This window comes from Typopeltis vanoorti, chromosome 5 (genome assembly GCF_054136105.1).
Source record: "Typopeltis vanoorti isolate ZY-2024b chromosome 5, IOZ_Tvanoo_1.0, whole genome shotgun sequence".
Taxonomy (NCBI): domain Eukaryota; kingdom Metazoa; phylum Arthropoda; class Arachnida; order Uropygi; family Thelyphonidae; genus Typopeltis; species Typopeltis vanoorti.
Window position 1 is genome coordinate 173,142,909 of NC_143553.1, and position 17,993 is coordinate 173,160,901.

Below are 17,993 nucleotides of genomic sequence, written 5' to 3' on the forward strand. Positions count from 1 at the left end.
ACTGCTGACTTGCAGCTTAAATAGAGACTACGTATTGCTTGACATAATGTCCCATTTATACCATATAACTGTAGCATTTTTGAGAGCTTTCCATTTGGCACCTTGTCATATGCCTTTTCCAGATCAGCAAAATTTAAATACAAATCCTTGTTTTCTTAAGATTTCTCAACTTTTTATCATAGAGTGAAAATCTGATCCTAACAACTTCTATTTGACCTGAATCCACTGTGTTCTTCACCAAGCTTCCTTTCCACAACCTTTCTTAGCCATTTCTCAACTTATACTTGCATAAATCTTACCAGTTACACTCAATAGCTCTTTAATTGTTGCATTCTGTTTTCTATCTCTTTTTATAGATGTGCACTATAACAGCTCTGCTCCAATCCTCTGGATTGGAGCAGAGATGTTATAGTACACATCTATAAAAAGGGATAGAAAACTCCCAACACATTCCTGTTGGGAGTTTTCTACCATCATGCTGACACTGCTTGTTTTGTTTAACAGTCTTTCAAAGTAATTACTCCAGACATCTAGAATATCATTATCTTCAGTGTTCATGTCAGCTTATCATTTCTTATTCCATTGACAGCACTTTTTCCTCCATTTCCAAGCTTTCTCAGTAGACTCCAGAATATTTTGCCATATGTTTATTTTCTATGATCTTGCCAAATTCTTCCCATGCCTTTTGTAGAGCTAGTTTTCATAGTGCTTTGTTTTCTTACTTTTTTTCTGTATTCTCTGAGAGCACAAGCTTATGTACTTGTGAGGATCTTTCGATATGCTTTTCTCTTTTCCTTCACTGTCTCTTTGACTTCCTGAATCCACCATGGAGTTCTGATTTTTCTATCTTTACAGACAAACTCACTACGTGCCTCTCTGGCTGAATTAACGTTTTCTTCAGGATTTGCCACTGAATCTCCACGGTTTGTTCTTGTTTTCAAATTCTTTCATTTTTTTCTCCAGTGATATTTGTGTATTTGAGTCTACAGTTAACCTCTGAAAGCTGCTCAACTTTGATTCGTTGATTCGTTTTAAAGTTTTCTTACACACCCTTCTTTTCGATATGAAATTCAATTTTATCCTTCTCAAAACTAAATAGGGATTATTTCCTATTTCAAACTCTGTGTCCTGAACCAGTGGGAAAACATCACTATCAATTATAACATAGTCAATGAGACTTCTCTTATTCCTTGCTTTTTCTCTCCATGTAAAATTATGCACTTTTATGTTGGTACATCATATTAGTAAACTAATCCATGTTCTGAACAGAAATCCAGGAGGCATTTACCATTATTATTAGCTTTGCACTTTTCTCCAAATTTTCCCCAAACATATCTATATGTCTATTAATAATTTCCTACTCTGCTGTTTCGATTCTCCAACAAGGAACAACTTTTCCTTTTTCATTAAGCCAGCTGCCCTCTCTAATGCCTCAAAAAAATTCCTCCATTTCTTCCTTGGTAGAACCTTCTGTGGGACCATAAGCACAAATAAGTCTCATTGTCTAACCCCCCCCCCCTGCCCCAAATTCTGATATTTGCCCATCACTATACTTGATATTGTCTGCCATTCAAGAAGATTATCCTCATATTTAGTGTTGAATACTATAGCTACTCCCTCTTTTCCCTGATTGTCATTGCCTGAATATAAGATTTTATATTTTTCACTTAGAGAGAGAGAGATCTCACCTGTTTTTGTCTTCTATGTTTCAGTCTATTTTGTTGATCTGGTACTTTTTCAATTCTTCTGCTAGTTCCATTTCCTTTTCATTGATGCTTCTTATGTTGATAGTACCAATCTTGAACTCTGTTGATGTTGTGTTGGGATGTGTTCTGGGGTTTGTTTAACTTTTAGAGTTTAACTTTATTTGTTCATTTATCGATTTTGTTTACTTTGTATATTCTTCTTAATGTTTGTTAAGAATACATTTATTGTTTTATCATCTTGTATTGGTATAAACTAAAGGCCATTCGCAGACATCTATGTCTGCAGTGAGATTTGAATCCATAATCTGTGTAGAGGGCAAGTACTGTACACCTGGCCAACAGGCTGACATATTGATTCTGTCCATCATAGAGATGAACTTACCAAACTACCATACAGTATGCTATTGATTTTTCTGGCATCCTTGGTTCCAGAGCATTTATGAATTAGCTGTTTTGCCAGACTAATGGAAGTCATGTAATTATAATTTATCGGTACACCTTGGAACCACTAATTAAAGTTTTTGCATGTCTCTAAAGTACTATGGATGGTTATAAACCTAAATATTAAATTTAAAATTAAGATATTAAATTAAATACATTAGTATAAATAATACAGTACAGATGGATATGGATTTGTACTTATTCTTAACACCATAACTTTGAACTGGCTCTTGCTTAGAAACCTTAAGAATCACTTAAAATCAAGAGATCAGCATCAAATGCAGATAGTAAATAATTAAGTGAGTGTGTGCATGTGTGGCCATCTGTGGCTGCCCAGTTAACTGGTAAAATAGTCGTGAGAATACAAGTGCACTTATAAATTTGTCTGGACTAAAGAATGTATTAGACCACCCCTTTGCATTTGCATCACCCCCACTTCCTCTGTAATCATTCACTTTCAGCCTTGTTCAGTGACAATTTCTTCTAGATTTTTTCCACTCGTGGTGTGCTCTAAGGCTCTGTACTTATGTCTATTCTTTTCCCCTTATATATAAACGATCTCACTAAACTCAGATCTAATCTGCATGTCTGGTGGTAAGTGTTCAAAACAGTATTTTTTAAGAAAATCACACTTTTAATTACAATAAATCATCATAATCAAATTCCTGACATGTACCCTCAAGGGGTGTACAGGATATGATAGTACTACATGAAAAACTTACATCATTACTAACTTCCTGTCTATAATTTTCCTCTAAATCATTGTTACCTGTCAAGACTCCAACATTATCAGATCTTATATTTCTGTCTTCTAAGGTATTTTTTACTGTATCAATCCACCTATATCTTGGTCTTCCTCTGGGTCATTTTCCTGCTATCCTGCAGAGAACACTCGGGTTGCTATTCTTTCCTCTCCCATTCTGTTTAAGTGACCATAGAATTGGAGAGGATAAAATGATGGTACAATATGACAGAATTACAATAAATTTAATTAATATTTCTGATATTCAGCAAAGTCAAGTTGCCGTCATATGGAATGCAATACAAACTGATATTTGCATGCAGGCACTACATCGGGTAAATGAGTCTGAAGCATGACAACTAAAGGTGAGCATAAGTCCTAAAATAGCATTCCTTAGTGGGCAAGAATGGGTGTTCTTCACTATTGGCTTGAAGTTCTGAGGATGAGTGCTTCTCAAATTTGAAGCAATTTCATGCAGTCAAATACATTGAGGTTTGGATAGTTCCTTAAGGTTGCGGCTAATTGTAGGAATAACTACATACTTGTATTTGCTACAGTGGAGTAAGGTGCCTTTTTTTTCCCCTTCTGTATTCAACTCCCACCACTTTATAAATGGAGGTTTCATTTCTGCTGCATGCATTTCATTTTTTAGATATTTCCATGGTCAGTCATCAGCATTTACATTGGTATTTCTCTGAATATTCTCTAAATCTGTTAAGACACATCTGCTAATCACTGCCTTACTCCAGATTCCGAGTTCAAATTTTCTTCATTTTTCATTCCCTATACTATAGTTTTTTTTTTTTTTTGGAACAGTGTATAATATTAATCATGATTCAGTTGCTGTCATGGATGTCATAAATATCATGACAGCAATTAAAGCACAATCCTAGGGGAATCTGCCCCCCCCCCACTGATGGCTATGCCCCCCCCCCCCCCCATCGAGTTCTGGACGTTTTAAAACGTTTCAAAAAACATTACAAAAAAGGCTTATTATTTTATATTATAGTGTAGATATATATCATCATCATCAAATTCTTGCCATTCACCCCCTCAAAGGGGGGTGTACAGGATATGATAGTACTACATGAAAACATTTTGGAAAATTATGGAGACAACTACTGTGTTTGAGTAAAACTTTAGTTTAATATAAAGTAAAATCGACATTCGACGTTTCAACCTTTATATCAAGGCCATCTTCTGGAGAATATATACTATATACAGAGAAACAAACTGCACTACAATCTACATGGTTTGTTAAAGTTACTGACCAACCATTACAACAATTATTGGCCTGACCTCTGGTGTAAAAAAAAAAAAAACTTGCTACATCAACACTAGAGTCCTGTTATCAATGTTATCTATTGGTTGAAAATTACTTTGGGAGCAACAACAAGTCTATATATATATGTATATGTATGTATATATATGTATATATATGTATGTGTATATATGTGTATATATATGTATGTGTATATATGTGTATATATATGTATGTGTATATATGTGTATATATATGTATGTGTATATATGTGTATATATATGTATGTGTATATATATGTATGTGTATATATGTGTATATATGTGTATATATATGTATGTGTATATATGTGTATATATGTGTATATATATGTATGTGTATATATGTGTATATATGTGTATATATATGTATGTGTATATATGTGTGTGTATGTGTATATATGTGTATATATATGTATGTGTATATATGTGTATATATATGTATGTGTATATATGTGTATATATATGTATGTGTATATATGTGTATATATATGTATGTGTATATATATGTATATATATGTATGTGTATATATATGTGTATGTATATATATGTATATATATATATGTATATATATATAAACCTTATACATATTATATATATTATACATATGCATTTAATTATACACATAAACATATATAAAGATTATACATATATACATACAAACACCATGATTATACATATACATTCCAACCAGTTGGTATGGGTTGGTTTCCAATACTAACTGAAGGTTGCATAGAGTCCTGAAGTATGCTGGATACTAAATATTAAGTAGGCTGAATGTGTGCCATCCAGATTTTTGGAATTTTCATGCCACCATTATTGTTGATTCTCTGAAGATTCTCTAAACCAAGAACTAGAAATAATCAAAAATACAGCCATACTAAATGGATATAATCCTAAAACAACTCAAAAAATCATCAGTCACCTTCCCACACATCAACCCATACAAGAAGAAGTCCATGGGATTCCCATACCTTATGTCAAAGGCATCTCCGAACGTCTTTCAAAAATTATGAAGAAATACAATTTTGCCACTACTTACAAACCTGTCAACCAAATCTAAAACTTGTTACCTTCTCCTAAGGACAAACTCTCACCTCTGATGTTACCCTGGCATTTATGAGATCCCATGCTCCTGCAAATTGTCTTACTTTGGTCAGACAGGTAGGTCTGTTCAGAAACGCATCTTGGAACATCAAGACAACATCCATCTTTTCAAACCGCAGAAATCTGGTCTCTCCCAACACGGAGTTGAAAATCCAAACCATAGGATCCATTGGGAGAAGTCGAAACTTTTACACAGATCTTTATATAAATATTTATATAAAGAAATGTTTATATAAAGAAAGTGCTGAAGCCCTACTACGCAGACCAAATTTAAAACCGCAACGACGTTCTTACTATTCCTAAAGTATGGGAAATTGTCATACAAAATTGTGTAAAATAATTTATATATATATATATTTATATATATATTTTATTTTTATTTTTATTTTTAAAGAATTGAATGACATAAACCGAGAGCAAAGGTAAAAGGTTTAATGGTATTACATGACTAGTTTCGGCTTTTTTACAGCCTCCTTCAGGTGTTTTCATATAAGAAAAGAAAAAACATTAAACATTGAAGATAAAAACTGTGGACAGCGCAGGAAAGCCACTATACATATTTAATGTGAAAACGTTGTATACGTATTCAAAGTAACGTATTCAAAGCTGCTCTTTTGTTGGCCACATTGTTGGGTGAGTGCATGCATATAGCATCTCGTGAGCGCCAGTATGTGATCACAGCAGAATGACAGTCTGGGAGGTTGTACCTTAAATTATTATTTAAATGTACAGGGTTGAGGATGATTTCTCTAGATTCAACAATTTTTCTCTCCAATTCATCATGGCAATGGAAAATGTTGTTAGATCTATCCCAAAGGATTATATGACTATGGTTTTGATCATCAGAATCGGCAGAAAAAAGGATATGGCTGGATAAAGCACTGGCACGTGTTCTCTCTTGTAAGTGATGCCCCTCCTGTGCTCCTCCATACGATTGAATAGACTTATCTGTCTGGCCAAAGTAAGGAATGTCACCATATCTTGTATACATTGGGATATTTTAGATTGTGATGGCTAGGCTTTGGACGGCTCGCTAGAGAGTGGATCTTAGGAAGCAGAGTGAATAAAGTTCTAATGTTATATTTTTTGAGAACGTTGGCTAATTTTTGAGAGACTGAGCTTATGTATGGTATAGATATATTGCCTTTAACATTATTCATTTCTTCAGTATGGTGACTAGGAGGATTAAAAAGGTATTTTTTAGTAAATTTTTGAGAATAACCATTCAGTCTGAAAGTAGATCTAAGAAAATTGATTTCTTTATGAAGTTCATCTGGGTCGTCAAGAAGAGAGCGAGCTCTATGTCCTAAAGTAGAAATAATTCCAAGTTTCTGAGGAGGGAAATGATGGGACTGACTATGGAGATATCTATTGGTGTGTGTAGGTTTTCTGTACATCAAAATTTTAAGATTTTCAAAAGAATGGGTCAGTTTCATGTCCAGGAAAGGCAGGGAACCATTAGTTTTAAACTCAGCTGTGAATTGGATATTCGGGTGTTGACTATTGTTATTCAAGGAAACCCAGGAGAGAATCATGTCCATGGCTTCAAATGAGGAAAATGTCATCCACATATCGTTTCCAAATTCTAGGTGCTAAGGAATAGGAAGAGATAGCTTTAACTTCAAAATCTTCCAGATAAATGTTTGCAAGTACAGGAGATAAAGGATTACCCATTGCTAGACCATGATTTTGCTTGTAGATGGTGTCCTGAAATCTAAAGTATCCAGAGTTGTTAATAAAAGACGAAGACTTGCCAGAAAAACATTTAAGGTATTTTGCGAGATATTTTGAAAGGTTGTATGTAGGTGAATCAATGCAATGCCTTCAATACTTGAAGAATCTCTAGACAATGAAAGTTGGCATCTCTATAGTATGCGTAGTGAGTCTCAAGCAACCCAAATCCTATAACAACAAATTAAAACTTATTAGGAAATTTGAAGCACTAAAAAGAGTACAAAATAACCTACATTTCTCAAACCCACATAAACCTTGACAAAGTTGTAATTAATAAATCATCTCACATCCTTTCAGATACGCATATATGGAGTTCCCAAGATCCACAAGGAAAATACTCCACTTCGTCCCATTGTTGAAGGCGTTGATTCACCAACATACAACCTTTCAAAATATCTTGCAAAATACCTTAAATGTTTTTCTGGCAAGTCTTCGTCTTTTATTAACAACTCTGCGGATTTTGTATCATACATTAAAGATATTACTGTTCAAGAAAATGACATCATGGCTAGCTTTGACATAGTATCCTTGTTTACAAATGTTCCTGCAGACGAAGTCCTGACAGGACTTCGTCTGCAGGAACTTTACACATACAAAATTTTTTTTGTATGGTGTAAAGAGCGGGTACTTTTCCAGTCGATTTGGTGTAAGGCATTGAGAGTGTGATCTGAGAGGCCTGCTTTACCAAAATGGTTATATTTAATGCATCTTATGTGTTCTTTCTTATGTGTAGGGATTGTACGTTCTGTTTCACCAATGTACGGTAAGTTACAAGTGCAGTGGATGCAATAAACTCCAGGATGTGCCAATGGTAGAAGTTAAATATGTTTTTAAGTTTTGTAGGAGGTTTAAAGGTGACAGTGAGATTATATTGGTGTAGGATTCTGTTGATTTTTTCTGATAACTCTTTAATGTGTGGGATGGTTATGGTTTTACTGTAATCGAGATTCTTTTTTGATGATGTTTTATGAAGTACTTTATTAATAGTATTTTTGTTATAACCATTATTTATAAATGTGTCGCTGATGATTTTTAGTTCCTGTTTCAGAGCTTGCTGGTTAGAGCAAATTGTTATAGCCCTGTTTTTAAGGGTGTTAATGACTCCATATTTTTGTGATGGGTGGTGGTATATGAATTAGCATGTATGTGTTGGATAGCGGTTTGCGGCAAACCGTGAAGGAAGACGTGACCAATGTGTCCAGGAATGGTAGAGAATTCTGATTTTCAATTTCGATAGTAAATTGTATGCGTTCATGCTGTTTGTTCAGGTGGCTGAGGAATGTGTTTAGCGTTTGTCACCCATGTGGCCAGATAACGAACACATCATCAATGTATCTAAGCCATACTGTAGGTTTTAGAGTCGAGGAATCAAGAGCACTTTGCTCAAAGTTTCCATATAGAAGTTAGCGATTGGGGGGGGGGGGGGGTAGTGGTGAGCCCATGGCCGTACCTTATTTTTGTAGGTAAAATTTGTTTTGCCACACGAAGTAACCGGAACGTAGTACGTGGACAAAGAGGGGTTGTAATGTCGGGTGGAAATTTGTTCCATAGAAGAAGAATTCTGTCATTGATTGGGACATTTGTGAAAAGGGCAGAAACGTCATAACTGACTAATAAGTCATATTTGTCGAGTGTTATGTTTTTAATTTTGTTTATAAATTGTTGTGTGTTCTTTATCTATACTACATGAAAAATTTACATCATTACTAACTTCCTATTTACAATTTTCCTCCAAATCAGTCTGTTACCTGTCACGACTCCAATATTACAGATCTTATATTTCTATCTTCTAAGGCACTCTTTACCATATCAATCCACCTATATATCTTGGTCTTCTTCTGGGTCTTTTCCTACCAACCTGGCAGAGAACACTTCTTTTGCTAATCTTTCCTCTCGCATTTTGTTTAAGTGACCATACCACCTGAGATTAGACTCTGCTAACGCATTCCTGGATGCTGACAATGTCAAGTTCTTTCCTAATATCCTCGTTTTTAATATGATATTGTCATTGATGCCAATATCATATTACCGCACTCTTTCCTCCGTTTCTGAACTTCTTCAACAATCTGCGGAATATCTTACCACCCTCTTGATATTTATTTTCTATGTTCTTGCCAAAGTCCTCCCATTACTTTTGTTTAGCTAGCTTTACACAGTGTTTAGCTTTCTTACATTTGTCTCTGTATTCTCTAAGAGCACAAACTGATATCCATGACAACACTTCTCTCTTGGCAACTTGTCATATACCTTTTCCACATCTACAAAATTTAAATACCGATCTTTGTTATATTCCCATGATTTCTCAACTTTTTATCGTAAAGTGAAGATCTGATCCTGTCAGCCTGTATTTGGCCTGAATCCAGTTTATTCTTCATCAAGCTTTTCTACAATCCTTTTTAACCTTTTCTCAATTATACTTGTGTAAATCTTACCAGGAACACTCAGTAGAGAATTACATCTGTAATTCTGACATTCAGTTTTATTTTCCTTTTTGTATATGGGTACTGTGAGAGCTCTATTCCAATCATCTTGAATTTGTCCCTCTATCTAGGCCTTCTGAACTATGCAGTGCAACCACTGTGAGACTTTTATACCTCCATTCTTGAGCATTTCTGGTAGAATATCATCTACTCCTGCTGCCTTTCCACATTTCAGGCCTTGGATAGCCTTTTCTACTTCAAGTGCAGATATGCATTACTGACTGCATGCCTATTGATTGTTTTTTACCACCGTGCTATCACTTCTTGTTTCACATAGCAATTTTTTGAAGTAATTACTTCATACTTCAAGGAGATATCTTTTTCTCCACTTTTCATGTCACCTTTATCATCTCTGATTCCTTTTACAGCACTCTTTCCTCCATTTCTGAGCTTCTTCAACAATCTCCAGAATATCTGGCCACTTTCTTGATATTTATTTTCTATATTCTTGCCAAAGTCTTCCTATGACTTTTGTTTAGCTAGCTGTACACAGTCTTTAGCTTTCTTACATTAGTCTCTGTATTTGTAAGAGCACAAGCTGACATTCGCTAGGAACTTTCAATATACTTTCTTCTTTTCCTTCACTGCCTGTGTCCACCAGCTTGCAGACCAACCTCACCACATGCCTCTCTGGCTTAATCAATCAGTGTTTTTTTCAGGATTTGCCACTGAATCTCCCAAGTTTGGTTCCTCTTCTCAAACCCTCAGTTTTTCTTGAATAATGTTTGTGTATTTTAGTCTACATTCACATCTGAGAGCTGTTGAACTTTTATTCTCTTTAAAACTTTCTTACATATTCTTCTTTTCAATATGAAATTCAATTTTATTCTGCTCAAGAGTAAATGGTGATCACTTCCAATTTCAAATCCTCTGTACACTCTAGTGTCCTGCACCAGTGAGAAAACATCACTATCAGGAATTGAGACTTTTCTTATTCCTTATCTCTTCTCTCCATGTGAATTTGTGTCCATTTTTATATTGGAACATGGTGTTAGCAATAACAAGTCCATGTCCTGAGCAGAAATCCAACATATATTTGCCATTATTAGCTTTGCTTTTTTCTCCAAATTTTCCCAAAACATTTTTGTATGTCTGACAATCATTTCCTACTCTGCTATTTAGATTTCCAAAAAGGACCAACTCTTTCTTTTTCATTGTACCAGTTGCTTTCTTTAAAGCCTCAAAAACATTCCTCCATTTTACCTTAGTAGAACCTTCTGCAGGACCATAGGCACAAATAAGTCTCATTGTCCAGTTCCCCATTCTGATATTTGCTCACATCACTCTACTTGAGACTGCCTGCCCTGACCAGTTTTTCTATCTTTGTTTCATTTCCCCCTATTGATCTGGTACTTATCTAATTCCTCAGCTAGCACCATTTCTTTGCCATTCAGGCTTCTTATGTTGATAGTACCGATCTTGAACTTTGATGATGTTTAGTTGCAGTGTGTTTTAAGATGTTCCAGCTGCTGACTTTTCGCTATCTGACATGGTTCCCTGGCAAAAACAACAGGGGCCTTGTTTAACCGGGCAACTCCCCAGCCGGCATGAAATTCTGTCATGTTGTGCCATCATTTTATATTTTGTTTAAGCCAATAAGAATACAATTTGGTCGGCTAAATCTCAAATTGCCAGCCCATCCTCGTTCATTCAGTATCCATGTAAATACCTTAATAGGGTGCACCATGAGAAGGTGAGGGTTGGACTATAGGTCAGAAGCCCCTGGTCAGTACTTTGCATTCCTTTAAAGCTATGTGAAGGTCTCTTCTCAGTTATACGGCTTTGACCCTTAAGCATCCCTAATATATATATATATATATATATATATATATATTATAGTTTACATTTAATGTTTAAGAATGAAAAAATAAATCTTGAGCACAACTTAATTGCTTTGAAATTTTAATAAATCTTCTCTGAACTTAGTGGATTTTTCAGGCTGTTCTGATATGTATTTAGCAGCCGTTGCTATAGCAAACTTATATCAACCGCAATAATAATTGTGATTAATGGATAATTTGCTGTGCTGAGTGGCCTTTAGCATTTTGTTCATGGAGATTTTACTGGGACTTTTCAGTAGTTTGTCATAAACTGTGGTGAGAACTGATGGCATATTAGTATTTGTGTTAGTTGAATTTCATAGGTATTTTGAACAGCTTATATTGCTTTATGTTGCAAATCATGTTTTTCTCACTTTTGCAGGTTTTAGATGATAGTAAAAAATGGTGGAAGGCAAGAAACATGCGTGGTCAAGTAGCACATGTTCCTCACACTATTATAGTCCCTTTCCATGCCTCTGCTGATGTGTTTAGTAATCCTATATATACAGCTCGAAGCCAAGAATCATTTTATGCACCAGTAAGTAGCTGATTAAATTTCAGTGGATAGAAATAATTTTTACTGGATCTGATATCACGATAGTTACTTGCTTTTTTTAGTAGCAGTAGCTTGCCTTATCATTTTCTTGTATATATTTTCAAAGCATGTGTAATATTATGACGATTAGCAAAATATTTTATGACTAGTTTCTAATCAACATCGACTTTCAGGTTGATCTGTTATTTTTCATATCTCTGAATAATTGACATTTGCATTTTGATCTTCCAATGTACTCCTAAACTGCAGATAAAGATATTCTAGATGTTGGGAGTAATTCCTTTGAAAGACTGCTAAACAAAACAAGCAGTGTCAGCATGATGGTAGAAAATTCCCAACAGGAATGCAGTCAGAAATACATATTCATAATACTTGAAGTAGCAAAAGTAATTAAAATCCTGAAATGTGGAAAGGCAGCTGTCGTAGATGAAATTCAACCAGAAATGCCCAAATAGAGGTATAAAAGTTTTACAGTGGCTGCATTGCATAATTCACAATGCCTGGTACAAGGGTCAAATTCCAGAGGATTGGAGCAGAGCTGTTACAGTACACATCCCTTTTTATAGAAAACAAAATGCGAGAATTCAACAGGTATTTCCCTACTGAGTGTTCCTGGTAAGATTTATGCAAGTATAAGTTGAGAAATGGCTAAGAAGGGTCGTGGAAGGGAAGCTTGCCGAAGAACACACCGGATTCAGGTCAAATAGAGGTTGTTAGGATCAGATTTTCACTCTACAATAAACAGTTGAGAAATCTTTGGAATAAAATAAGAATTTGTGTATATTGTGAATAATTTGTGTTTTGTTGATCTGGAAAAGGTATATGACAAGGTGCCAAATGGAAAGCTCTCAAAAATGCTACAGTTATATGGTATAAATGGGACATTATATCAAGCAATATGTAGTCTCTATTTAAGCTGTAAGTCAGCAGTTAGAATTGAAAGAAGTACACTAATGTGGCGTTATGTTAAATCAGGTGTGCAACAAGGCACATTATCTCCGCTGCTATTCATTATCTGTATGTTGAAAGTTTATTTTTCGCTTGGTTAGACTATAATAAGTTTAGTTTAATCCTTTATCCAAGTGTGAGCAAACAAAGTTTGTGCCTGAAAGTATCTTCAGGACTGGGGTAAGATAGTACAACACCAGGCAACTCGTTGCAAAGGTGGAGCAAGCTAACATCAATCCTATCTCAGTATCTCCCATAATGCACAACACATCTCCTTACCGATATGTATAATGTTATGCATTAAGGGGGGGAGGACCGCTACCCAGACTAGTTTCGACCTTTATTGAGGTAGAATGGGAGTTCATGTCTTTCATCATCGGCCTTTGGAGTATAAAGATTGCTGAGGGTCAGCAGGTAGTAATAGGGGATTTGGTCGTCTGCAAAGAGGAGAGTGTTTAAGTTAACTGTAGGTGAAAGCTTAATTCCTTGATGTAAATTTTTACTCCATTTTATTATTATTTCATTTAAGTAGATATTAAAAAGAGTTGCTGAGAGGGGACATCCCTGTCAGACCCCTTGGTTTATCTCTCTTGTATATGATAGCTCATGATTTCTGGATGTCATCCTCTTCCAACCATGTCTCACTTATTCCGATAATCTTTGGGTGAACGACGTCATTAGTGCAACCATTTTATCTGCCTTGTTTCTTATACTTCTAGCATTGGTATACAAACACAACATCTCATTTCTGGGTCTACAGCTAGTTCCACTGATATCACTCACTCGATGTGATCTCTGCATGCTAGACTGGGGCCATTTCCCTTCCTGCTTCTTCATTTTAGAACCCTTTTCAATTCCAACTGTTTTCTCTTGATCCCAGGTGAGAGCATGTGTAGAGCATGTCTACACATGCTCTCACCTCCTCTTGGAGCATCCACCTTTCTCACGCTGTGTACCCCTGTCCACCCTGAGCCTCTCTGTTTCCCTGCTCCTCTTGCACACCCATTCTCTCATTTTCTATACTCATACCACTCACTTCCCCATTCATATCCACTTCTTCAATCTCTCCTGTCTTGCTCTCCTGCTCTTCCACATCACTGCCGTCTCGATCTGATTCATTCTCTCTATTCACTTCTCTACCTTCCAGCAGCAGTCTCTCCAAGCAACTCGCACCATAACCACTCAAATGCAGTCCATCGCTCCTATACAGCTCACTTAATCCTCCAAATTCATTCCACACAGTAACAAACTGTATTCCCATCTCCTCAGACATTTCAGCCAGCATATCATTCATAATCCTTGCTCTTTGCCTCATTTCACCACAGTCATACCTAGGCAACACACTGACTATACTTCCTGTCACACTATTCTCTTTTATCCTTCCAAGCAGCCTCCTGATATACATTCTGACATGGTCTTTGTCCTCTCTCAAATCATTTGTACCAATTAATACTATTAACTCTTTTGCTCGCTCCCACCTCATATCCAATGCCTCAATCACTCTACTCATTTTAGCACCTGGAAAACATTCCTTGTGCATTCTATCCTCTAGCACACCTTTAATAATGGAGTCGCCATACAACGCCACTCGCTCATCTTTCGTTAACTCTTTCATGCCATCATGATTTATTTGAATAGTTTTGACCTGAATTCTCTTAATTTCATTCCGCATCTATTTCATTTCTTGCCTCAATCAATCCAGTTCAACTTCCGAATCTCGCAACACATTCTCTCTATCATTCAATCTTTCTAATTTTCTAACTCTTGATCCCCTCTTCTCACTTTCACTCTCATTCATCCTTCTTTGTTTCCGTACTTTCGGTCCAATATTATTATTATTATTCTAAGAAACATTTACATCAAAGGATTAATTAATTAAATAATAATAATCTTATTTTTTATTTTTTTAACAGCATTTATAGGATAGCAGTAAGTTATATATATTTTACAATTTTTGCTTTTAATGTATTTAAGTGCTGTAACTACAGCACTTCAATGTAATAAATAATTTTTTTTTTCCTCTGTTGATCTCGGTTGAGATGTAAATGTTTCTGCTTACATCATCGAAGCTTTTTAATAAGCTTATCTGAGGATGACACTGGTTATATATACATATATATATTTTTTTTTTTATTATTGATTTGATTGCTGTGTTGGAAATAGGCTGTTTGGGAGGTCAAATGAATGATCTGAAGGTCCGATCAAAGTGAAATTGGTGATATATTCTGGTGTTATTGCATTTGTCTTGATGGTTCACATTCATTTTTAAAGTGGTCTTCATTTTGAACTAATTTGGAGACTTTTTTCTTTCACTGTGACAGCCTTTCTATGTCTTCTGAGCTTTTAATTTGTATCGGCTTTGAGGTCTGTGACTTCCTCAAGAATATCTTGGCATATTTGATCCACAAATATTTTTAATTTTTTTCTGTTTTTGCTTTTCTTGCTTGGTACAGCAGATTCTGGTTGAATGGCGTTAAATATTCAGATAGGAAGATTGGTGTATTGTCTTGCAATGCGTTCAAGTCCTTGACAACTGGTTTTTTCTGTCTGCTGGCTTTTATGAGATTGTCTCTTGTGGACTTGCTTGTAAGACGAACTATGATTGGTGCAGGTCATGGCAATGGCACGCCTTGCTCTTCCCAGGAATGCGATTTACGGTCTAAATGTCGTTAGGTTGTAGGGGGATATCAACTGCATGGCCTAATTTTAAAACTACGTCTCTGAGGTTTTCTGTAGGTGCTGTTTCAAGAAGACTGTTTATGACAAGATCTTCTTTATGTTGTTTCTGATTTTAAACGTTTGTATTGTAGCTTTAGAGAATGAACTTCTTGATGGAGTTCGGATGTCTCTTTCATCAAATTGTGTTGCCTGTCATTTAGTGCATTAATACTGATTTTAATGTCTTTTACCATTTGCAACACTTCTATCACTGCTAAATTATCATGTTTGACCAAATCTTCATATTTGCTAGATGTTTTTATTTGTTTGTTCTGTTTGTCAAAGAGCTCTTGCACAAGATCTACTAAACTGGCTTTTATAGTCTCTAGACCGTTTTCTATTAGTATATTTATAGAGTTGAAATTATAGGACCCCCGCCTGCATTTTTTTTGTCTATTCAGTTCGTTGTCTGATTTTGCCTTTGGTATAATCGGCTGCATCGTAGGTGTCTGCCTTAGGTGTGTTTCTTTGTTCTTCCTGCATAGTAGGCATTTCCGTTCCTCGCGTGTTGCATTGGATTTACGTTGGCAGGTTGTTTCTGAAAAGCCGGCACATTTTAAGCCTGGAATCCTACTGCATTTCATACAGGTTATATTATTTCCATCGGACGATAAATCCTCCAGACAATTGATACACTTCATGACTTGTCTTTCTTCCCTTGAGCAACTGTGGCTTGATTGTAAAGATGGTGACGTCCTTTGTTCTTCGCTCGTTGTTGACTGTGGCCCTCTCTGTTCACTTTTCAACACTTCAAAATTAGGTTTCTTCTTATCCGGTTTCAGTGAATTTTATATCACTGTCTTCGGTGTGACAAGTAGAGTTACTTGGGAACACTTTCAAATTAAAAACAGAATTGGAACCACTTTAAAACTATAAAAAAAACGGGAGCATCAATATCACTGTGCACCCGTTCGTATTCCTACACAGTGCCCTGTGTGTAGGCATAATAATAATAATCAATAAAAGTCAAATAAGGAAAATGTTTTGGTACAATAGAAAATTTGTTGCCTCCAGCGAAAACGTTTGGTTCATCTTGTGTTAGTGGATGATCTGAAAGATTAACAACCCACTTATCGTGAGAAAGTTTGTTGGGATTAGGAAAATGTTACTGTAGGTTATTGAATGTATCATTAAGATACTGAGTTTATGTAGAATGAAATTTTCAGACTGTTGAGAGATATTGAGAATCTTATTTCATAACTCTTCTTTGAGGACATTAGATAGTCTGATAGGTCTGGATAATGTGAGAAAATTGTCTTTTAGAGTGCTGTAATTGATTTTGTATCAGAGAATGACTCACTTTGAGATAAATTTGATGTGCTCCAGGAGACTTTAAAGTTTCTTTAATCCAGTCAAAAATCAAAACAGTATTAGCATTTCTGCATATTTTTAAGAAAGAAATTTTGCCTAGTACCTTACTATGTTGCATATAAAGTTTTCCAAGTCTGTTGGTCTTCTTGGATATAATATTCCTGTGAAGGATTTTAATATGTTTTTAAAATTCAGAATGAATAATACATAGCCATTTCTTAAACATATTAAAATCCTTAAACATGGGATATTATATCTAACAAGACCAACAGACTTGGAAAACTTTATTAAACAGTTTGCATGAGAATAAGGAGAAATTATCATTATCAGATCTCCATGTAGTCTAAGACTAGTCATGGATGGTCTCACAGTTTTTGCACTTTGCCACACTCAGGCAATGCATTCCACTCACCATGCAAAAAAATCTTCTCCTCACTCCTCTGATAATACCTTCTATATACATCTTTCAGGAATAGCTTGATGTTATGTTCCCTTTTAAACAATAACTGTTAAAAAATGTGAATTGCATTTATTTATTATTGAGTTTGAGGCTAAATGAGGAAGGATGTGTTTTAGAGCACTCTGAAAGTTAAGTAATCTTTTCAAATTTTAATTAATACTATTAAGTTAATTTGTTGTAGGTTTTTGTTTCTTATGAATGTGTGTGATTTAATTGTTTGTATTTAAGTAGATGATGCTGGTATGGTACCATTGCATAGCAGCAATAATAATCAAGACATCTTTGTTGGATGAGTTGAATATGCAAGATTTTGTTTAGTGCAGTATATGTGTGTGAGACATTGCATAAGTTGAAAGATTTGTGGAAGGAATGCGAGACTGGGAAGCAAATATGCAGGAAGTGTCTGTAGAGCGTGCCAGTTGTGTGGAGAGAGAGTAAAAAAAAAAAAACAGTAATAGGGGGTGTAGAGAATATCCACAGTTGATGAAAGTGTGGTGAACTAAGGTCAGGAGAATAAAGAGGAACTCATCAAAGAAATCGTATGCTTATCTTGGAGGCCTTCAGAGGGCAGAGTGTGAGATTTGAAGATTGCAGAAACATTAGGAGATTGATTGAGTTGATAAGAGAAAAAAGCAAGTGGTGTGAGGGAACTAAAGGAAATGTATGACTA

The 17,993-nt window shown here is 35.4% G+C and overlaps 1 protein-coding gene across 3 annotated transcripts in view; it reads left to right on the forward strand.

The window, feature by feature from the left end:
- The window catches only part of LOC150107066 (epidermal growth factor receptor kinase substrate 8-like), a 379,016-nt gene that overhangs the window by 290,402 nt on the left and 70,621 nt on the right, over window positions 1–17,993 (forward strand). For all 3 annotated transcript variants that reach the window (XM_090393423.1, XM_090393421.1, XM_090393422.1), the window contains exon 16: window positions 11,713–11,868. In XM_090393423.1, coding sequence (XP_090249549.1) covers window positions 11,713–11,868 — 156 coding nt within the window. The remainder of the gene's footprint in view (window positions 1–11,712; window positions 11,869–17,993) is intronic.